The sequence below is a fragment of the Corvus hawaiiensis genome, chromosome 2 (assembly GCF_020740725.1).
Source record: "Corvus hawaiiensis isolate bCorHaw1 chromosome 2, bCorHaw1.pri.cur, whole genome shotgun sequence".
In the NCBI taxonomy this organism is placed as follows: Eukaryota; Metazoa; Chordata; class Aves; order Passeriformes; family Corvidae; genus Corvus; species Corvus hawaiiensis.
This window is the reverse complement of record NC_063214.1, coordinates 112,803,838-112,828,464: the sequence shown is the minus strand read 5'-3', so window position 1 is coordinate 112,828,464 and position 24,627 is coordinate 112,803,838. Positions and strand designations below refer to the sequence as shown.

General features: G+C 36.5%; 1 protein-coding gene across 12 annotated transcripts in view; it reads left to right on the top strand.

Moving 5' to 3' along the window:
• DMD (dystrophin) overlaps positions 1 to 24,627 on the top strand; it is a 1,090,817-nt gene that overhangs the window by 731,788 nt on the left and 334,402 nt on the right. For all 12 annotated transcript variants that reach the window (XM_048288642.1, XM_048288670.1, XM_048288700.1 and 9 more), the window contains 2 exons: positions 9,545 to 9,646; positions 14,684 to 14,792. In XM_048288642.1, coding sequence (XP_048144599.1) covers positions 9,545 to 9,646; positions 14,684 to 14,792 — 211 coding nt within the window. The remainder of the gene's footprint in view (positions 1 to 9,544; positions 9,647 to 14,683; positions 14,793 to 24,627) is intronic.

The following is a 24,627-nucleotide window of genomic DNA, read 5'->3' as shown; positions in this document are numbered from 1 at the left end:
TTTCTTAACAGAAAACATTCTATCTCTTCAAAACACACTTCTTTAAAGGTCTTGGACATTATTGCTCTTGATAATAGCACATTATTTATGAAACAGTAACTATTTTGTAAGATTGTATATTTTTCTCTACTGATCACAAGCAGTTTAAAATACTGGAATCTGAAGAGGAGCCCATTCAAATTAACACTTACAGCTGCACAAGGTCCTACTACCTTTGGCTTCCTTTGCTTTGAATTGATCGCTATGTAATAAATATTAGAAACAGGCAGTGTATATCTTCATAGTTTTTTGTACATTGGAAATTATACGAATTTTTGGTATCTGATAGATACTCATATGTTTGATTTGGCTGATATTTGAGTAAGAATTGGTTTATTTTTTACTTGCTGATTGAAGTAAAAATAAAAATGTATGCCTAAAGTGATCTTAGTTCTTTCTCACACTAAAGTTAGTGATAATATGAAAATCACACAATCCTGTTGCAGATTTTGTGCTAAACTTCCAAGTAAAGGCAGCCTTGACATTGGGTACAGTGCTGTAAAGCTAAACTCTTGTGAGATGCTCTTGTAAAGAGAGTCAATGCATTTCACTGGAAAAATTTTGCATTTCAAGATGCTTGGCAGGTCAGGTGGGAATACTTTCTAACCTATTGTAGGGGGTTAATGATGGCAGGCAGCTCAGCCCCACACAGCTGTTTGCACACCCCCCTGCCCCCACCTTCCTAGTGGGGTGGGGGAAAGAACCAGAAGGGCAAAGGTGAAGAAAACTGATGGGTTGAGATAAAGACAGTTTAACAGGTAGAAAAAAACCTGCCCATGCAGCAAAGCAAAGAAGGAATTCATTCACCAGTTCCCAAGGGTAGGCAGGTGTTCAACCATTTCCAGGAAAGCTGGGCTCATTCACAAGTAACAGTTACTGGGAAAGACAAACTCTTTTAGTCCAGATGTCCCCCTCATCTTTCCCCACAGCTGTTATTACTAAGCATTGGGTCATATAGTCTGGGATATCCCTTCGGTCAGTTGGGCTCAGCTGTTCCCACTGTGTCCCCTCCCAATTTATTGTGCACCTCCAGCCTGTTGCTGGTGGGGCACCATGAGAAACAGAGAAGGCCTTGATGGTGTGTAAGTGCTACTCAGTAACAGCGAAAAGATGCCTGCATTATCAGCACTGTTTTCATTGCAAATGCAAAACACAGTGCCATCCAGGCTGCTGTGAGGAAAGTTAAGCTCATCCCAGCTATGCCCAATACACCCTTGTAAACCTGGGCCCTGCTGAATAGCATTTGCTTACTAGTTCTTTTCATTCTTTGTAATAAGAAATTTCTTTTTTCAGCATGAAATCAATGGTTGAGATTCTAAAAAGATCAACTTCCAATAACATACTTATTTATGGAAATTAAAATAAAAGGTGCCACCACTCAGAGTGTGGCTATAACTTCTCCATTTGCGTTTGCAAACCAAGCAGTTGAAAATGAGCAAACAGCATTCTTTCCATACTACAAGAACATAAAGTATATTTACTGGAATCTACCTCCACTTCTGCTGTTGAAGCAATGTACTGGAGCAGTCTTTGCCATTCCTTCCAGTGAACTATGGCGCTGTAACTGCTGGAAGACAAGTGGTAGAAATACATTCTCATGCCCATTCTTTTAAAATTATTTATGAAAGACTAATACCATAAGATGGGCATATCTAAAAACATGTTACAATCAAGTGCTAGACCAGTAACAGGTTTTGATTTCGATTACTTTTCTTATTCTCTTTTGTAGCCAGAAACTCCTCTGAAAATGATTTTTTTACTAAACTTGAAAAGAGAATGAAGATTTGCATGTAAGCTCTGACTAAGAAAGAGAGTAATAAGCAACCAAAAATTTGATGGTAAAATAAATAAATATGTTAATGCTTCCCTCACAATTTTAATTATTTTAAAACCAGTTTATTGAATAAAACTTAATTACTTATTCAATAAGAGAGAATAAATTCTGATTTCTCTTTCTTGTTTACAAAAAGAAATAAACAATTTTCATGGCTCAATATTTCTATATTTACCACCAAATTTCACTTACCAGTCAAGGTGTTTGTGGTGTACTCCATTTCTGCTACTGTGTCAATCTAAATATCTTTTCTTCCTCCAAAACTGCTGTTCTTTAACATCTAAGAGCACAGAATACTAAGAGAGGGCTAGTAAAATTATTGGGACTTCCCTTATTTTCATGCAAGAATTTCTCATTTTATTTTTCTGCCAATATTCCTTCTTTGCCAGTTCTCTTGGGTTTGTTATTATCTCTTTTACATTGTGTGCTGGAAATCAGAAAGGATCTGTAGTCCTGGTGGAACAGAAGCAGCTTTCATCCTGTGTCCTGTCCAGTCTCAAAATGAAGTAGTCTGAATCACATCCAATCTCAAAGAATTCTTCTTACTGCACTATTTCACAGTCCAACTGGATGATTAACTGTGCTTTATCGGTATATGACCACCATAGCCAAATTCTTTTCATATACCATATCTGCAGGTCATGTCTTTACAGCTAATAATTTCATCTATCTTCAGTACCTCCAGGAAATTTCCTTTTCAGGACAGACAGCTGCAATGGATAGATAGTGATTTCTCTGTGTGGGGAAAAATTACTATATTTCATCTCCTCTAGAAATACAGAAGAAGCTCACAAATTTCTGTTAGCCAACAGGAAAACATGCTTTGGATAAAACATAATTTCACTCTGGAGAGTTGTAGGGTTTGCAATTTCAGGTGCTTTGCATGGCTTAAATTTTGAGATCTTAGTTCCATTTTTTTTGTGGAGGATTTCCTTGTTCTTTTCTTTCCTTCTCTTTTCCAGTACCAGGAATAAGACATATTGCAGGGAGCAGAATGATGAAAAACACACCAAGTTTTAAAAGACATTGTGTTGGCATATTTTACAAACTGCAAAAAGGCTGCACTCGTAGGTTTACAAAGGAGTTATGAACTCTAAAATTGCACTTTTAGAAGAAAGAAATAATTCATATACTGCTCTTTTCTGTGTAAGGATTGTTCCTGCTCCATAATATTTCAAAAATTTTCTACATTGTTCAAGAGTTATAATTGTATCAACTTTCCAGACTCTCATTAAAATCAGATGTCTTTTGTTTGCATACTTTACTTTAAAAAGCTGAATGTATCTCACAGTATTCTTTTCTGCATTAAGATAGCTTCTAGCATGGGCTTGGGATCAAATTTTATTCTCACACATTTAAAAGATCAGTCAGTTAATATAACAGGGAAAAGAATGATTACTTTATTTACTCATTAAAATGTCATTTTTAGAGGCAGGTGCATAAAATTGTTTGTCCACTAGTTACAGATTAATTTTAGTGATAAACCGATTTTACGCTAAGCTTTGACTTAGGCACTAATGGAATGGTCTTTAAATTGAATTACTTCAGAGCGTTATTTTGAACTATTTTTCATAAATCCCTAAGACAGGAATGTGTATTTAAATTCTGTAATTCAGATGTTCACAAAGTGTTTTATTTCTATATAGAGATAAGTAAAATATTCAGAGAGTTATCAAACTATTTCATCTGTTATGTAAAAAAGAACAACGGTAAGAGCTTGCCTTTCCTTGAATTTTATCCAAATTGATTGAAGTCTTTATTCAGGAAGTTTAAATACTGGCAACTGCATTTTTTCCCCAGTGGATTAGGTTCCAACTCAAGATGGCCACAGAACTGTTAATAGCATATCTTGGATGTATTCTAGCAATGTTGTATAAATATCTAAAGTGACTCGCGAGAATGCCGTTGACTGTACTATCTGGCCTGCCATCAAGATCTGATGCTTACTGTGGTATAGCTGAACTTTGATGTATTTGATGTATTTTAATTAAGTCTACTCTGACCATTCTTCTTTGTGGTGGTTTAGCTTGTTATCCTGCTCCATAAATGGGAATGTGCGGAGCTGAGTCAAAGGAAAAAATGAGGTGACTTTTTTAGAACCAGAATTCTTGAAAATGAGAATATATTCATGTTTTCTATTTACTACCCTTTTATTTTTTTTTGCATGTGAGGAAAAAATGAGGCACTCCGAACCTCACCACTTATTTATAGCTTTTTCCTTAATGTGTGGGAATAGTAACTTGAAAGATAGGTGTGAATGTTTCAATGAACCTTGCTGAAATTTCACATTTGCAGCCGTTAATAAAAAAGCATAATGTTGTAGGTGACTCCTTCCAAGGGGAACTGAGGGCCCTGTGTACAAACTGGATCCATCCCACAGGGAAGTCTTCTGCCTCCCTGGAGTCCAGATAAGAGGCATTATTAAGAGACTCCCTGGAGTGATTTGGCCCTCTGATTATTACCCACTTCTGGTTGTCCAAGTCAGCAGTGACAAGTTCTAGGGCAATCAAAAAGGACTGCAGGGTACTGGCATGACTGGTTGAAGGGACAGGAACGCAGGTGGTTTTCCTAAATCCCTTTGGTAGCAGGTAAGAATGCTGAAAGGTCCAGGAGAACCCATGATCAATACATAGCTTAAAGATTGTTGTCATTGAGGAAATGTTGGCCTTTTTGATCATGGGATAGTTCATATGGTACCAGCCCTATTGGAGAAAGATGGAATTCACTTCTCTAAAAGGGTGAAATGTTTGCAATTTGCAGACAACATCAAGTTGGGGAGGAGTGTTGATCTGCTGGAGGGCAGGAAGGCTCTTCAGAGGGATCTGGACAAGCTGGAGTGATGGGCTGAGGCCAGTTTTTTGAGTGTCAACAGGGCCAGGCTGGGGGAAGAATGGTTGGAAATGTGACTGGAGGTAAAGGACCTGGGGGTGCTGGTCAACAGCAGCTGAACAAGAGTCAGCATGGATAGCCTTTGGCATCCTGTCCTGTACCAGCAATAGTGTGGCCAACAGGACCAGGGCAGTGATTGTCCCCCTGTACTCGACACTGGTAAGGCCACACCTCAAATCGTTTGTTCAGGTCCGGGCCTCTCACTTCAAGAGAGACACTGAGGCGCTGAAGTGAGTCCAGAGAAGGGCAGTGGAGTGGGGGAAGGGTCTGGAACACAAGTCTGACGAGGAGCAGCTGAGGGAGCTGCAGTGGTTTAGCCTGGAGAAAAAGAGGCTCAGGGAAAACCTTACCACTCTCTCAAACTACCTGAAAGGAGGCTGTACCCAGGTGAGAGTCTGTCTCTTCTCCCATGCAACCAGTGACAGGACAAGAGGAAATGGTCTCAAGATGAACCAGGGGAGGTTCAAGTTGGACATTAGGAAGAATTTTTTCACTGAATGAGTTAGGGATGGATATACTGCCCCAGGGAAGTGGCTGCCAAGGGAAGTGGTGGAGTCACCATTCCTGGAAATGCTCAAGATGTTCAAGTTCCAAGCACTTCGTGCTATGGTTTTGCTGACATGGTGGTGTTAAGCCAAAGGCTGGACTTCATCATGGAGGTCTTTTCCAACCTTAATGATTCTATGTGCATGAATAAGAAGATCCACCTCTGAGAATTCTCATTACAAGTTGCACTCTTGTACATCTACAAGAGAAACATATTTAAATGAAGTTTTCCATTATCAAGTTAAATATATGTAGGGATTTATAGCTGTTTTTTTCAGAAAAGTTTGTTTGAAATTAAAAGCATTCAAATAGTTTTAGATTTTAGATTTATTGTATTTGCTTGTTACACATCACTGCCTTGTCTTGATCAGTAAAGGGAAATTGCTTAGTTCTCTTTTCCTGTGAATAAATTCTCTTCTTTAATTTTCATTGAACATACTGTCTTGCTAAAACGAGGTCATGAAAAAACTTGAAACAACAAGAGGTTTTGAAACAACTCACTGTATTAATTTCAAAGTTTTATTTTTTTATTTGAGGCTGTAATTAAGATTCCATTTTTGCATTGTATTTCACCATGAAGATGCAGGTTAAATACCCTGAGCTTCTCCTACTGTCCCTGAAGAATATGTCCAAAGGACATAAGCTCATGGGGAAATTGATCCCAAAAGTGTTGCCAGTGTTACCAGAGAAGGTGAATCAGTGCTCGTGATTCTTAATATAGACCAACACTCAGTTGAAAATGCTGCTGATACATTTATAGGTAGTTGACTGGACCTTCTAATATATGTGCAGCATATGTCAAACAGCCTGTCTGTGTCTGCTAGGATAGTTACCATCTCTTGAAATAACATATGCCACGCCATCAAACTTTGTCTTCCATTGGCATACACACCAGAGGTTTAGTCAATATATTGGTTTCAGCTAGGGAATATGAATTTTCTAAGTTCTGGGCTATATCAACAGACTTTCATAGTCCAGATGGGGCTGTAGACAAGTCCTTGCCACTTTTTCAGCCTGTAACTTTGTTCAGCAGGTTGAATTGACATGTTGTTGGAAATGCAGAAGCCAATGTGGCTTATTCAGCAGCAGGCTTTCATCAGTTTGGATGCACTACTTTAACACCACAGAAAACTCATAGATAGTGCGTCATGGAAAAAAGTAGCCTCTGATTCTTGTTGTTTATACATGTTTGAGAAACAGCAGTTTCCAGTGATGATGTATTTTGATTTGCCATATGTGTGAAAAGTTTAATTAGCATATTCATCACCCAGCCCAGAAGTAGCATTACGATTGCTTTCCCAGGCAGTTCATAAATTGTGCAATTCCAGCAGTCAGCTCTGTCTCCCAGAGACAGCTCTGCATCCTCCCACAGCAAGCAAAGTGAGTGGGGATAAGGACTTGATCAGGACTTAAAAAAAAAAAAGACTTTGATATTCTCTTAAAACTGATGGGCATGAGGATCTACATTTCCTATTAGCTTCAGCAGTAGCCTGTCCTGCATGATGAAGATCAGAGGTCATGCTCTGCTCTGGGAATATGCTCTTCTCCTGGATCCTGCACAGCCTAGATAATAACTGTGGTCTTTTTTGTGCGCAAATCATTGGAGGCTATATTGTGGTCATTACCATTTTCTTCTCTTAGGGAATTAAATGATGGAGCAGAATCCTGTAACTACTTTCTTGCCTGTCAACCCTTTTAATAGGGTGTCACCTAGCAAATGGATTTGAAATTGCTGGAAACTTGCTCACTGGGCAGAATTCATCAAGGGGCTCTCCCATCAAGCAAAGAACTGGGCAAAGGGCTCCCTCAAAGTTACTACAGCAACTTTATGCCAGATGTGCACTTATTTAAAAAATAATTTTGTTATGTTTTTAATTTATGTTGGGATTACTGGGCGACAATCAAGGAAAGTTTTTGCTGCTCTGACAAATAAGATGCCTGTTAATTTCAGCAGTGTCCAAATGAATGCCAAGATATTGAGAACCTCTTTTTTCCCTGTACTCTTACCTCTATTCTTATCCCCACACATATCTCAAAGTAAGCATCATGCTGTATTGGATAGGCTTGCACTATGCATTTTGGTTTAGGTCAAGGCCACTGAATTTGAAAGATCAGACTACACAAGGTTAGTTCATGTAACTCCAGAAAATTGTAGAGCAGAAGGAAACAGTGACTTAACAACTCAATACATTACACCTGCCACACTGGTTACAGCCTGAAAGAAAATGGTGTCTGTACTCCTAGACCAGTCCATGGTGGAAAACAAAGTCCAGTAAGGGGGGAAGATGGAGAAATCCACTTCAAAGGCACATTCATGCTGCAGCATAGGCACATCCACAGTGGTCTTGGTATTCTTAGACTCCACAGGGAGTTGTAATGTGATTTTCTTGCTACAAAATTTGTTGTGATAACTGATGCTGTCATAGAAGAAGATGAGTATTTGAGACATGTAGAATAACATGACAGAAAATATTGTCTGAATACTGCCTATGGCTTAGTTTAAGAAAAAACCCCAAAACCCCCAAACAAACAATGACATGAGAGCTAAATAACAATTATTAAAATGCCTAGCTTTCATTAAGATTGGGAGAAAATTACCTCTTCATTAACACTCCTTGGTTATTATTTTTTTTTATGTGCTGAATAGGGAAGTAGAAAGCTAACCCAGTATTGAAACAGAAAGAAAATAAGACTTTAATGAGGGTTTCATCAAAAGGTTAATAAACGCTCACTCCCCTCAATATCCCAGTTTTGCTGTGCATTGTTTTTCAGTGTTCATTCTCTAAGAATCCTTACAGTTATATTTCATTAACATTGAAATGCATAATAAAACACAATGAAATTGAAACATATTTCAAATATCATTGCAAGAAATCAGACAAGGTTTAATTCAATTCGTTTGTTGTTGACCAACAGTATCTGAAAAGAAAAATGAAAGATGGCATTGAATTTACTAAGCCTTTATTTTTACTGATTGTCCATAAAGTTTTGCAAGTAAAGTTTCAGAGAACACTGTAGACATACTTTACCTGTTGAGTTGAAACATAGGAGCAAAATTGTCCCTTTTTGGGACTTAAAATTGCACAGACTTCAGCAGGTTTATTGCAGTAAAAAGAACAGATTTCCACCAACAAAATTATGTGTTAGCTCAGATAGTGACATACCTGGCACACAATCTTGTCTGCTGTCACATTTATGATAACTGAGAATGTGGACAGAAAATTAAATTGGAGAGTCAGTGGATAGTCAGCAATACTGATTAGGACAAGATAATCAACCTATAAAGTAGGTGGGTGAAGAAAGGGGGGAAAAAAATACCCAACCAATTCATTTTGATAACTCAGATATTATTTTGCTCATATTACTAGAAGAAAAAAAGAAATAAACCATGAATCTTGGAACTCCAGATGTAGTTTATCTTTTCTTTTACAATTTTCGGAAAGTTTGGATTTTTGGGGTTTTTTTATTTTATTTTAATTGTAGAGCTTTGCCCATTATTTATTTGGTCAGTGCCTGGCAAAATGAAGCTGCTGTATGTTGGGAAAGGTTGCTTGGAATTTCCTTATGTTAGGACATGGATTATGCCTTTCCAGATTAAAAAGGAAATTACTAGAGAATATGCTGTTGTTAATTCAGTAGGGTGTTGCTAATGGTAGGTTCCTTCCTGTACGTTTAGGAACTGTCACTGCTACTGTGCTTTTCTTTTTAATTCTTTTCTGTAAGTGTTTTACTACATAAGTGCTAGCTTAATACTCACAATTGCAGTCTTCTTTTGAAATTTTTAATCTTCCTAAACTCAGTATCGTTTTGGCATCTCATTAGACAGTTTTGATGCCACGTAGTGTATGAACAAAATGTTAACCAGTGCGCTTTTCATCAGCTGGTAGTGTAAAACAGACAAAACAACAGAGCTGCTTAAATGCGATTTCTCATGCCTGTCTTTCTTACTATGAATTTGTGTTAGCTTTTTATTCATTTTATTGAAACCTTCAAGATTAAGTGACCTACAACTGTTTATTTTGGTAGCATTACTCTTTTCCATCCCACTTTGCTTTTGTTTTTTTCTGGTGATCTTCTTTGTCCTTAGCTGCTACTATCCTTGTGTTTACCCCCACACCAATTCTGAGCAGAAACTTGTCTACTGGTGTTTTACAGTTTCCCATTGAGCTTTAGGACTATTCAGTCTTATTGCTTATGCTATGGTTAATCTAGACTGCCTGTGTTTTTATTTTTTAGGAAACTGAAGCAGCAGTGCAAGCTAAACAGCCGAATGTGGAAGAGGTTTTGTCTAAAGGGTGTCATTTATATAAGGAAAAACCAGCTACTCATCCAGTAAAGGTAATGAAGCAACCTTTAGCAATATCCATTACTGTGTAATAGGTTATGCTTCCCCTGTTGTACACTTGTCCTTGATGTGCTCTGTTTAAAATCAATAAAAGAACCTGGCAAATGGCATTTGTTCTGTTCTGTGATGGCATAGTCAGGGAAAATGTAATGGTCCCAGCTAAAAAATTTTTACATATTGTGATGGGGATATTGTTTTTCACATTAAGGTTGTTCTACTCATTCAAGAGTAATTCACACTGAAAGTAAATGTAATTTTTGATGTGTTATTAATGGCAACACATAACATGTTTTAAAACTCCTTTATTTAAAATCTCAGAAATTTTGTCAAATAATAAAAAATGAGCAAATTTTCTAGAAAAGGTAAGAGTCAAGTCATAAAGAGAGTACTTTGCTTTATTTTTTTTTTCATTTTGAAGGAAAGAACACATGACAACATAGAATTTTCCCACTCAATTTCTCTGCCAAATTTTATCTAGAATGACTGACTTGATGCTGTTTTGGAGCAGAGGACACATTGTTAGGAAAGCTATGCCTCCCAGCACTTCTCTTTTAGAAAAAATGTACTGTAGAATCTGCTCCCTCAGCTTATAAATCAGTTATAAGGGGTTATTTTACACACTGTTCCCAAAGACTATGTGGACCTTCATTGAGACTAGAGTGTCATTTTCTATCCTGTGGAATATTGAAGTCATCAGCAGCCATCCTCTCATGTCTGGTTCAGCTGCTTTTTGAGAAGGAGACCAAACTAGTGAGGCAAATACCATGCAACCAGAGCTTGTTCTGGTTTCTAGTTTTATAACTGCTAATTAAGTATCTGTAAACGTGATGATTAAGACTTCCCAGAAACAGTAATAGTGGCTTATTGATTACACTAAGTATCTATTACAATTGCTTCTGACTGGGCCGAGATTGTAAACTTTGTATTTAGAGCTTTTCAAAATGTACAGCACTCCAAAACCAGAATTGGGAGAAAAAGGCTTTCTTCACCAAGTTGTCTATAGGTGATCTCCACAGTGAATTTCTTGTTTTTCTATATAGTTCACTATAGTTGACTAAATAGTATTATTTATTTATTTTCTAATATACTATTATTTTCCTATAATAATAGGAAGTATTATTTTCCTACCTTTACAAAATTTCCTCTGAATTACTTGTAAATCCCACCGGCAGATCTCCATTCACAGGAACACATGGATAAACTGATAGTCACTTTAGAAATTAATACATGTTTAAGAATGATTTGGTTTCTCATCTTCTTTCCTGAACAGAAATGCTTGAGAGTTATTATCCCCTTTGGTATATGTGCATTTTTAATGATCAGTTCTCGTAGACATGATAAAATGCTAGAAGAGGTAAACTCAAAGTCACTTGAGTGGGCAGAAGCAAGACTGTTGGATGTTTTCCCTGGCTAATAAAGCCCTATTTTTGTTGGGAACTGAAATGTCATCTACACACTGAATGGATGATGGAACAAGAATCACTCCACAATAACTGCATTTACTCATTTTGTGTGACTTCAGCTGCATCTTTGGGGATCTTATTCCACGTTTTAACAAGGAGAGTACTCAAACAGAAAACTATAGGGTTTGGCTTTCTAGATTTTTTAATTACATATAAAGAATTGCAGGACCAATGCTGCCATTTTCAAGAGGAAGAACTAGTACTTGTTTTACATAAGAATGACAGAAGTATAAATGATGCTGAAATTACTCTGTTTAGCTGAAAATTCTGACACAGAAGTGTAGGCTGTGTCCATATATTTTAAGTGTTCACATCAAAGACTGAAACTTGCCAATTTTTACCAGATTTACTAGAAAATGATTACTCTTTTAAAGCTTATAATGTTCCTTGAGTTGTAGTTTTGACAATGATATTATAAAACATATCTGTGAGGAAATTTGTAGCTTGTGGAGTGGTGCATATTTAATTTTTAGTCCCACTTTGCCTTTTACTTGTTTCATTACATTCTGTAGTTTCATTTAATTGCACAACCTGTAGTGTTAATTTCTGGTTCAATGTCTGTCTCATACATTAAGTCATAAAGCAGTGGTTATATGCTGTCAAGACTGCTGAACAGCTTTCTTGATGCTGTAGGTAGGTTTCCTTAAGTCATCATTCTTCCTGAGTTACTTTCAGCAGAGTCAGCTATTTATATGTTTCAACATAGACTTTTTGATTAACATCAAAAGAATTTTCTACATAAAAGGTATTTGGTGGAAGCAAAAAATTTTTACTCAGATTAAGATGGTTTTGGAAAGATGTTAGCAAGTTTGCAAAGTTAAGAACTCAAAATTTTAGAAAATTCTTGAATTAGAGCTGCTTTGGTGCCCTTGGTTTAGGCTGAACCCTGCTTAATTCAGTTCAGGATATGGACATCACTCACAGTGCAAGCAGCAATTCAATACTTAGACTCACAGTTCTTGTTTAGTGTGTGGCACAGAAAAAAAGATAAAGTTATATGCCCTCTTTAAAAGCATTAATTACTTGCATAGCATTGCTTGACAAATTTGTAGATTATTTAGCTGTCTGAGGCAGCTTTGCTTTTTTCCCTCCATTATTTCCTTAATTCACCACAAATCTTCCCATTCTTTTCAATAAATGAAGTAGAGGTCCTATTGACTTATTCTCACCACAAACCTTTCCTGTGCTCAAAAGTGGTATGTGCCAGAAAATTAGAGATATCCCTGCAATTTATGTGCATTTTATCTGAAATAATGTTCATAGTTAAAATTATTCCGGCATTTCCTAATGTTTAGCTGCTTATCTTTGCTACCTTTATAATATATTCCCATTATAGTATTTTGAATGTAAATTAAATCCCATGGATTTATATTGACACGTACTTAATCTTATCTCATAGTTATGTCACTGAAATAAGTATATTTTCACACCGTCACCAAGCGTACTAAAATAGAATTTTTCAATGCAAGACTGTAAAAACATTTTTGTTGGCAAATGAAATCCTTGTATGTCCTGATTCAAGAGTCAAGAATGGGATGAGATGTGTGATCCTTTAAGCACTAGCACTTTAATAATCAGACCTATTCACTTTTATAAAATGGATTTCATGCTTTTGAAATGCATTTCTGTAAAGCTTTTGAAGGTGAGGGAGGGAGAGGTTACTGCTGGTGTCAGTGGCAATAGAAAGAATGTAAGCCCCAATCTCATGATTAACAGCACTTAATCAGAACAGTTTATTCAGGAAAGGATTTCTGTGCCAGTGAAAGCTGTGGTTCCTTAAGACAGCACTCAATTTATCTTTTTCTCTGGTGTGTGAGAAGTAAGTAGTGAGGAATTTATTTTCATTGTCCTCAGTCTTGCATTTAAAAGACTACATTTCTCTCTCTAAATATTCATATCTAATTTTAGTGCTGTCAGTGAGATTAGTTCACGTAAGGATGTTAATATCACTTAAATTGCTCCAGTGCTGACATTTAAGGAAAATCTATAAAATTTGTTCTAAGTGCACCAGATTTGGATCTTCATGCTTGTCACCAAAGCGCTAGAGTTGCAATTACAGCAAAATTGTTGTGCTCAAAGAAGTTAACATTTTAATGTATGCATGTTATTTTATGCCAGATGCAAGATCAAACCATAATTTTGATAGAAGGGTTTAGAACTGGTTGCTCTCTTATTAGTGGTGTAGCTGTTGCCCCAGACAACCCACTCTAACGTGTGTGGTAGGCATGTTTTATGTTTTGTCATTGCTGGGAAGAAATCTCTGGCTCATATATGTAAGAATGATCAAGCAGCTACTCATGGCAAGGACCAGTATTAGAATCATGGAATAGAGTCAAACTCCAGACCCTGCATGGGACAGCCCCAGAATCACCCCATGTGCCTGAGAAAGTTATCCAAACACTTCTTGAACTCAGACAGGCTTGGAGCTGTGACACTTCCCTGGGGAGCCTGGTCCAGTGCCCAACCACCCTCCAGGTGAAAAATCTTTTCCTGATATCTAAAGCTTCCCTACTATCTCAGAGTCTGTGTGTGTGTGGGTACATACATCAATTTAATGAGCATTGTTCTCCACCCCTCTACTATTGACCTCTGTCATCTTAGACTCTAGGTAATTAAAGTACTTTTCTTAATAGGCATCCTATTTCTATCAAGGCTGGATTGTGATTTCGACTGTAGATCTAACTGTGGATTGAAACCACAGAATACTAAAAGCATTCCTGAGTGGCATCAGTACTCTGTGCTTTTGTAGCAGAGAATCAGAGAACAGCTTAAAAAGCAATGCTGTCTTCATTTTAAGAGTTTAGACACGTCAGCATAGAATTAGCTTCATCCTTCTTTACAGTCCTTAAAGCAAGGAAAAAAGAGAGGTAGAAACACCATTTTCAAACCTAAATGCCTCTCAGGATTATCTGATGTTATTCACACTCCAGACTTTCATGTAGGTTTTGTTTAATAGTAACAGTTTAGCTAAGTTTAAAAGCCAGACCTCTCAGGCTGGGACGCTGTCCCTGGCAGGGTCAGGATCAAGCCCTGTGAGGGGAATCAAACACAACCCCGGGTGGCTGGGCAGGGCCAAGGGACTGGGCTGCAGTTGGTCCAGGAAGTCTCTCTGTGGTCAGAGTCAGGCACCTGCGCTGGTTCTAAGTCAGCTCTGAGCTTCAGCTGCCAAACTTTGAGGAGAAAACATGCTTTTAAGGCCCTGACACCAGGAAACACTTTTGTAGTGCAGCTGGAAAGGATTTTACTTGTCCCTCTCCCCCGTTTGTGAAAATTCACTATGGTATCTCTCTGTTTTGTTTGGTTTTTTTTAATTCAGGTGATCCACCAGACTAAAAAACCAACTTATTTTATTTTGCATTTATTTACATTTGTTTACATTTGCTTACATTACAATGCTGCATTGGATGGGGCCCTGAGCAAACTGATCTATTGGTTGGCATCCCTGCCCATGATGGGAGGGGACTTGAAACTAGACAATATTTAAGGACTCTTCCAACCCAAGCTATTCTATGAATCTGTGATACATTAATTTGTATAAATTTAATATATTGTTATTTTCTATTCTAGAAAAAAATAGAAGACTTGAATGCTGACTGGAAGGCAATACACCACTTAATTCAACAACTAAAGGAAAAGCCAGCGTTAGCAGCATTTGGCCATCTATCTTCAGGTGTCTGTAAGTGCTTCAAAACATGTATTTTTTTAAATTAATTACAAAGAACACATCAAAATGAAAATGAATGGAGACAGTCTAAATTAATTCTGCATCTTTAAAAGTGCTACTATGGCATTCAAGTTGGTTTTTTATCATTACCTTTCTATTTTATGCAATGTATTCCAGGAGACAAATTAGATTGTGATTTGATGGAAAAGGTTGCAGAATGCTTTTCAAATTATTACCGTTTCAAAGTAATTTTTCTTTTATTCCATGACGAGGTGAGATTTTTACTTTCTACATATGCTAATGGAGGAAATACTACAAAGGGAGACAAATTATTTAAATTAAAAGATAATACTGTTATAGGTCAAGTATCTCTAAATTGGTCACAGAATGAAGTTCTGAAATTATTATTACAGATAGGGCAATAAAGTGAGACTGTTTCAAAACAAAGCTTGTCTATTCACAGAGAAAGTCATATGACAACATGGTAGGAGTAATTCTGCAGTTAAACCCTAAGTCTGTGATATAGATCTCTTTGTTTCTTGCATTCATGAATATGCAACAAGATACCTGATCTCCATTTCATTTGAATTATTTCAACAATATTTATATTAGATTATTCACATATCTCTTTGCACCTCTTGTTCCCTACAAGGATTACAAACTCATCTTTTTTTTCCTTGATAGATGGATTTTATTTCCCAGTCCTTTCCTTTGAAATGTAGTGATTAGGTAGGGGTGAAAAAGAAACGCTTCACGGAAGCACTGTGCTCAATCTGAGTTTCTAAAGTCTCTAAGATTCTTTACTTGGTATTGAACCATTTCAGTTGCTTGAAAGAAGAATGTTACCTATACAGTTTGGAAAGCTGCTCATCATGAGTGGGAGCAGAAGGAAATCTGTCCCCTCAACCCCTGTCAGATTGCCTGTAACTCAGGGTATGATACAGCTGCAGTAATCAATCTTGGAGTTGGATTACATGTGGGTTGTTGATCTCTCTTGTTTTTAACATGCTTTAGTGGGTAACACACAAGGAATCTTAAATTGGAGAATTCTGTACCTTCTACAAGTGACTCTCTAGGACAGCAAAGCAAAAAGCCCTTTTTTTTCAGAGAACTACATAATTGCTCCATAGAGAGAGAATCCAGAAATTTCAGTACCAAAAGACAGTCCAGCTCCTGCCCAAATAGCATGTGTGAGTTCAAGAAAAGATATCTTGCTCGTGACATGTTGAATCTTACTGAAAAGGAACTATTGTTTGGTTTTAGTCCCTTAGGACTGCTGTGGTTCCGTGGCAATAATTTCAATTTTCTAAAAAGGGCCAAATGCCGCTACTATATTTTTAAACTAGAGGACAACAGTATTCTTGCTTTGCATGATTTTGTTCCAAGGCATTCTATAGGAATTCATGTAATTACGTGGAGGGAATGAAGGAGATGGGTAATAATTTTTTGCTGTGCTAAACTTGCTGTGACAGTTTTCTGTGTGAACAGGTTATGTCAGGTTCCAGAGGGAAAGAGTGTTGGCAAGTTGTGTATCTGCTGTAACAAAAGAAATTGTAATAATGGAACAAGAGCCAGAACATGGAGTAGTAAAGGAGTATATATTCTTATATTACCTCACCTCTATCTGAAGAATTGCAAAATTACTCACCTTAATGCAAAATGTAGTCTCTGACTGCAAACATTTCTGAGACTCAGCAGATGGAACTATACATGCAGAAAATGAAAGCACTGGTGTTCCATAAAGGATTAAGCAGGAAGTAAGACAGATTTCCATTCTATTGTCAAGAGCACTAAAATTTGAACCTGTGCTTATAACACTAATTCATAATTTTTCTTTATTTGAGTTTACTGTGATCACATTATTATACATATTATATTATTATACATATATATATTATTATATTATTATTATATATATTATTATATATATTATTATATATATTATTATATTATATATATGTATATTATTATACATATACATATATTATTGTATTATTATACATATTTTGAACTCTACAGAGTAGGGTTCAAAAGGGACCTGGGGAGACATCTATTCCTTTTGCTTAAAGCACAGTCAATTAGTGCAGGTTGCTCAGGGTCATGTCCAGTCAGGTTTTTAATATCTCCAAGGATGGAGACTCTACAACCTCTCTGGGCAACTTTTTCCAGAGTTGAGCAACTCTGACAGTAAAAAAAAAAAAATGGTTTCTTCTTCTATTCAAGTAGAATTTCTGGTATTTTGGTTTTTGCATGTGCTTCTTATTCTGTCACTGGGCTTCATTGAAGACAGTCTGGATCTGTCTTCTTTACTCCTCCAATTAGATATTTAAACACATGGGTATGATCCCCCTGAGCCATTTCATCTCCAGGCTAAGACAGCAGTTTTCCACAAAGATAGGAAAAGATATCTGCTACTAAGGTGTTTTTGTATTTCACTTAAAAGAATGGGAGAAGAGGAGGGAAGAAATTGGATGTCATGGGTCTGGTCATTCTGTGCTATAAGTTCTGCACTTATTTTAACCCCTTACAGATATTTTTATGGCCTTATTTACTCTGTGCTGCTGACTCTCATGAACCATAGGGACTCAAACTGGCTATGGCAGAGCTAGCTTTAACCAAAAGCCTCCCAAAAGCTAAACAATATCATTAAAGGTCATTTTTAAAGAAAGATGCACAAAATTATTTTGGAAGGATTTTTTGAAGCAATGGTAGTATCTCCTGTTGATAATTATTCAGTTCCTGATCCTATAGAGACATGCAGGGACATCAGGATTGAATAATGTTGACGTGTGTATTTGAGACCAGAGAATGAAGACATAACTGGCTTATCTCTACAGCCCTGTCAGGTGTCATTTGGTCTGGTCTGGCTACAAGAACTCAGAGAGAGAGTCTTAATAAATTCCATCTGGTAGCTGTTACAGAGGTAAAGCACCCTGGTTATAATTATTTCTAGGTCTGCATATTATAGTTTCTTCAGCAGAAGAAGCATTACAAAATAGTCCTTAATATTCCATGAGTCCAGTGTGCCCTCAGGCATAAGGAACAATAATTACTTCTCCGGCTGGCTCAAAAAGTGTACTTAGCTGAAGGGTATGCCTAAAACCTTAGCAAAGATTGACTTCCAAGATAAGATGAATCAGGAAGAAAATCATACTTGCTATCTGTACTTGACAGGATAATGTGAAATGGTGTGAATGTCTCTATCCAAATACCTTGATGCATTGCTTAGCCAGCAGTTTGAAAACATTTTCAACAGAGAGAAATGCAGTTCTGGAATGTGCTTTTCCAGGAGGGGGAGGTTTTAATAGCATCATTAGCATTTATATTACTTCTTTTTCTTCTTTTATACTGAAGTCCTATCACTGTATTTACTTAATAAGTAGATAAAGGTATACATTGCTTTGTAAACCCCTCTGAATCCATAGTGGGGTGGGAGGCCTTCCTGACTTGTTCTGGAGGAAGATATTTTCTATAATTTGTCTTCACTCCAGTAAGATGCCAGGGGAAAATTTTGGTCACTTTTATTTAGAGCTATCTTGAAAGTACAATTTCTTTAAAAGGATGCGTATTTATTTTTTTATTTTATTATTAAGTTATGCTGTACTTGAAGTCAGTGAAATTTTAAAACTACAGATGAATCTAGCTGAATGTACTTGAGCAACTAATTTTACATTTTACATATTCACCTAATAAAACTCTGAGTGATATATTATCTTAATACTCTTGCAGTTTAACTTATTCAGTAAACAGTACTTTGTGTACAAGCAATTTCATTTTTTCTCCTGACTGCTTACACAAGTTTTTGCCCCTTTTTTGTCTTTTTTTTTTGTATCAAATGCCTAATCAAGTGAAAGAGAGAAACGTGTGACTCTGAAATGAAGACAAAAGTTGAGTGAGAATTATTATCAATTACAATGGTGAAAATTCTTCTGAAATTAAGTAGAATTTGTCCCTTTAAACTTTAAAAGTTATCAATCTTATTTTGGAGAGTCATTTGTAGCAGGTCTGAAAAAAGATAAAGATAAAAAAGGATTGGTTGTGTTTAACAGTTTGTAGCAGGGTTGCATTTGACAGAAAGGCTTTATATGCACTGTTAGGTGTTGTACACTTACTACAAATAAGTAATTTGAGGAATGCTAATACTGCATCACCAGAGCTCACAGCACTCACCATCAGCTTTAGGTGTCTTTCTTCAAATGCCTGCAATCAATGCTCTCCTGTGCTTTCAGTATAACTTGCTTTAGGAGTAGAAGTCAGACACTGCAGACACAGCGCCAAAGACTGGGCCTCCCTCTTCAGGGGAAGAAGGCTTTTCAGGACTTAGAATGGATGAAGAAGAGTGGGAGAGGAGTGAGGTATCATGCTGAATCCATTAGATGTGAGTTGTGAGGACTGTGAGCTGCACTAAGTTCACCAGCAGCAATGGTGGTGAAGAGAACTCATCACTTATTAGCCCATATATTCAGCTGGGGTGTGGGAAAAAGATTCACAGCAGTCAGTCACCTCCAGAGTCTGTAATATCTTGAGTCTTGTGGTTTGAATTAAAACAGTGATATTTGTGAATCTGGGGAAAGTAGCGACAACAGAATTTAATTTGCTTATCCTTGGTATTTTAGTTGCAGGAATATAGTAGGTCTCCTTCTGTTTGAGAAGTTTAGTTTGTTTTCTATTTCTCTGTGGAGCAAATCCCCACCTGGACTAGGCATGCTGCTTTGTTCTAGGCTTTTAAGATCACATACAACAGTTCTTGAAAAATACCAGTTACTCAGTGTATGCACTGCTGTGGCTTAATGCAGCTGGAATTCATATTCACTGCTTGCAATAGAAACAAGTACTGGTGCTATTAAAAATATACTGTTCATGAGTCTGTAGGTTTTTGAGGAAACTTAGCACTAAACAAAAGCATGTATGTGAAAATAAATACCTTGACGAAAACTTAAAGTTGGAAACTAAAATCCACTTACCTCAGAGGCTGAAAGTGCTTCTGTAGTGCTAGTATGCATCTGGAATTTTCTTTCATTTTCATAATAAATGCATAGTTGAGTTATTTATTATTCCATACTGGTTACGTCTAAGATAGAGAGACATACAGATGGACATGGCAGTGTCCTTCATTATGAAGACTGGCCTGTTAAATGTCTGATATGATATTTGGTTTAACATTTTCAGTGGTGATGAAGGATTCTTTGTTTAGGAAACTATAACCATTGAAATATATTCATTTCCATGGACTTCAGGGCTGGATTGTGTACTGTTCCACTGCCTCTTTAAAACTAACAAACCATTTGTATTTAGGAGATAATCAGGAGACAACAAGAAAAATGTAAGGAACAAAATGACAACAACTAGCTTTGGGCAAAAAATGCACAATAGATACATTTTCTTTTTTGTCGTATTTCATAGCTAATGTGCTCTGAAGCAGTCATTGTTTATATATTATGCCACTGTTTGAGTGAACACATATGCTGTAGTTCAGTACTTTTTCTCAGAATTTCCAAAAGCTAGTCTTAAAAATCTTTGTGCACTTTGTGCATATGTGTATTCAAAGGGCGTATTAAAAACAAATGTACAAATCAGATATTTGAGTGTCTGTGTTGCTTATAGCAGTTGGCATAGTGTAATTGAGACCAAGAATACTCAAAATAATTCCTTGGGAGGGACTGAACAATCCATGGATGTGTGCATCTACAGTGTTTTCAATACTAATGGACATGTGTTGATATTTAAAGTTAGATTGCACATAATCTTCACTGTTTAGAGGAAGTTCATTGTCAACTATTAAAATGATTTTATGAGGGATGTGGTAGATACTTAATTTTATGGAATCATTCCCCAGAGAGTTGAACAGGTAAAAATTCACAGCATGCAACTGTTGGTTGTTGTAGTAGTTCTCCACTGAATTAGAAGGCAGTGCTACTGCCAGCAGTCCATTTTGGTTTACTTTGGTTTTAGGACACCAGTAAAGAAGACCACTATCATGAGTTGTAGTAGAGTGAAATACTACTTCCAGTAATGATCATGTGTCTAGAACCACGTAGTTTCTGATAATTGTGCAGGTTGACTCTAAAGGAAATGTCTATTTTTAATATTAACTATAATTTGGTTTAACACTATGAAAAGTTTTACAAAAATAAAATGCAAGAGAGAAATTGAATAGGTAAAAATGCAGTGGGGAAGTATCACAGAGAATACTTTGAGCTCTTAAATCACTAGAGATCAGTAACAGTAGATTCCTCCTTTAGTCAGCTGGCCTAAAAAAGATTGCTCACACTTGTGTAAAGTGGATTAGTAAAGGAACAGATTACTGTCTTTACCTTTTCTTTTGGATGAAGGAATAAATAATGGTTTGTATTTATAATTTTAGTAGACTTGGGTTTGAGTCATTTTACTTTACAGACTTATGTAGTAAAGAGGTTCAGAGATGCCAGCCTGAAATGACCCTATTATGTGTAAATTGCCATATATATGTTTTCCCCTTTGTATTCAGGAAAGAAGTGTCTAATCATTCCATCTGATTTCCATTAAGAAGCTTTTTTACTTCTCACATATGTGACACATCCAGCAAATAACAATATGGCACAAAACTGAATCTGTTACCACTTGATTGGAGATTTTTCAAGGTCAGGACCCAGTTTCACAAGCAGTTCTATTTTTCAATACAGCTGACATCAGACACAAGCTGAAGACAAACTTGTCTAATAAAGCTTTCAGATTCAATTTTCTCTCTGCATATAGCTTCAGGAATCTCTGGAGGTCATTCACAGCATGTGCTGTAACACCAACAGGGAGAAGTAATGAAAAGCATCTATATAAAAAGCTGACACTATGCCTTCCAAGCTGTATGAATAAAAACATGATAAGCAAGTTTAGAAGCACAAATCTCTGTTATTCTCAGAATTTCTGTTTTGATCTCTATAACATATATTGATTTGAGGATTTGCTTCTGGATTTTCTGACAGGTGAATAATACGTGCAAAATATACTTAAGCCATAAAAGCCTAATTTGAGTAAAAACCAAAATCTGTGTACAAATTACACCTTTATATTTAACATCCTATTTCAGGGGTCTTGCAGTAGGTTCCTCTTTGAAAGATCTGTAATAAACAGGTGTGACAGTGCAGTTTACAAAAGGAATGTGAACTTGCTTTGTTCAGGGCTCAGCTGATTAAACATAACTCACTCGGGATTACAAAGAAATTTTTTTTGTACCCATACCTATGATGAAACATAAATGAGAAAGTCAAAACAGGAGTTGGCTGCTTTGCTGTTATTAAAGACAATATGGAACCAAGGTCTACTTTTTCTATTCTGTAACAAGTTGTTGAAGCACAGCAGTCAATATTTATGATGTAAATAAGATTAATGCTATCATTAGTCTTTCAAAGGACCACATTCACCTATTCCATTTTTAAAATACAATCTGGTATTTTCTTCTGAGGAGCAAGCTTTGCAGCTTGTTTTCTTTCATTTAATGTCTTGATCAATAGTCAGTAGCAGCAGGATATGCCAGATTTATTTTGGTTAAATCCCATGAAATGACAGCATACCGTAGAATTCCTCAGACTGTTATTGAAAAACCTATATCAGATGAGAGCACAGAACTAAGTTACAGTTATGGTTGGACTTTTTTATATGGTTCCCATAATCTTGGTAATAGAATCCAGTATTGGCAATTTTCAAAAAATGTGGCAACTGTCATTTTAAAAAACAGATAGAATCAAGAATTTAGATTAGTTTATTCTGGAAGATATGGAAAAAGGGAGTAGAGTTCCTAGCAAAAAAGTGTCCATAATAAAAAGGTACTTTATGTCCTTTTTCAGTTTTTCTGCCTAAGTTTCTAGCTTTCCATCTTTAAATCACTTTTTTTTTAAAATAGTGTTTCAAACCTACTCTCTCTCTCTCCCCCTTCTTTTTGTTACAATAACCCAAATTACTGTGGCATTTGACTATCCAGATAGCATCAGCCTGCAAATAGCAGTAATCTCTCTATTCTGTTTCTTTTTGTATAGTAATTAGGCCTATTGACAATTACATTGCATGAAAATCTCTTTAATTTGCTAGAATAGTAGAAAGTGATAGGCCATTCTGCACACAATCCTCTTGACCTGTCTGTTCTTTGTTGACTCATCCCTTTAAAAGAGCAAAGCAAGCCAGCTTTTCCTTGTGAAGGGAGCAGTGCTCAGGGATATCCTGGTCATGCCCTACCTGAGTCTTTGACGTCCTTCCTAATATTTCTGTTGTGAATGGGGCTGCCCTACAGAGAAACAGCCAGCCAAAGAGCATGAGCAGAGTGGAGGCTACAGGGAATGAGGAATAAAGCTCACAATTGCTTCTAAGGTTTCTGCTCTAGTCAGAGGGCATGAGACAATGACAAAAAGACTTGCTCCTTAAACTGTAGAAGGCTAAAATGAGGAAAAAAAGGTTTATATGAAGTTTGTCACTGAAATATCTGACTGCTATCTTTATATCTGTGTGGAGTAGCAGGGGACATGAAGTGGTGGAGATAGGCAAGAAGAGATTTGCATTACTGATATTTTCTTTAACAGTAGATTGGTGGTCAGACCACACTTAAGTTCCCAAATGCAATTCTTCTTAGAGTGAAACTAAAATAGAGGTTAGTTTGACCTGAAAAGTAAGCATTATAGGAGAAAACTTGACAAGTGTTTCACAAAGTATTACCAAGCAAGATATTTTAATATTTCTCATGAAAGAACAGAAGGTGCTTGTAGTGATTTCAGAAATTCCTTTGTCAAAACAAAGTGACAGTGATGGTGTTGCCTTTGAACAACTGGTTTTAATCCTACAAGACTTTTCACTTGAAGAATAAAGGTAGACTTGGACATTTTTATATAAATTCTGTAATGCTGTTAAATTATCTAATTACTGAGCTCTGATTATTTCACAGTTTCGTCAAAACTGTTATGATTTTTTTTTTTTTTTTTATGACAAGGTACCTAGAATTCAACGGGTTCCTTGTTATTTTGTATCTGTGTACAATTTTTACACCCTTTATTCAGAGTTCCCCTTGGCTAAGGCAGCAATTTATGCCTGTTAAATCAATGTGTAGATCTTACAAAATTTAGAAGAGGTGATTTTTATGAGACTGTAAAAGTTAGAACTGCTGGCAGTGTGGTTTCTTTCTTATATCAAAGAATTAGCTGCCAAAATTCAGTTACATGCCAATAGCAGTACACTGGAATTGTAGATTGTTGTCATATAGATTGTCATCCAATTGAAAGCTGCATAAATCAAGGAACTTGTTACTTTTACTGACAAAAGGAATAGTGAGAGGTGCTTGCATCATTTGTGACAGATGTAGTCACAACGTTTTTTATAAGGCAAGTATGTGACAGAATTTGATTTTACAGCACCACAACTGCTGTAGCACAAAACATTCATTTTCATGAAACCCTTTTGTAACAACTGCTCACTGAAAAAGACGCTTATCCTTTGGAAAAAAAAAAAAGCCTTGTGTAGGGGTATAAATTATACTGCTTTTAAAAAATGCATATGGAAGTTTCTTTGGCTACCTTTCTTTAGTTTCTGTCTGTTTAACTCTCACACTCACTAAAAGTGATCCATTCATACCACAGCCTTTTGCTTTCCAATTTTTAGTGGCCCCATCAATCATGCTGAACTCTGCCTAAGGAAAGGCTCTTGGAGGATGCCATGGCAATGTTATATTACTAAAAGTAGACTGAACTTTAGAGCAGTTTCTCTTTCAGAAAGGTTTGAATGGAACAATAGGTCCAAGCGTATTAATGCTACCTCTGTTTACAGATCTATATTACAATCTTCAGTTGGTTTTGTACTACTTGTCCCTGGTCGAGTCATAGTCTAATTAGGA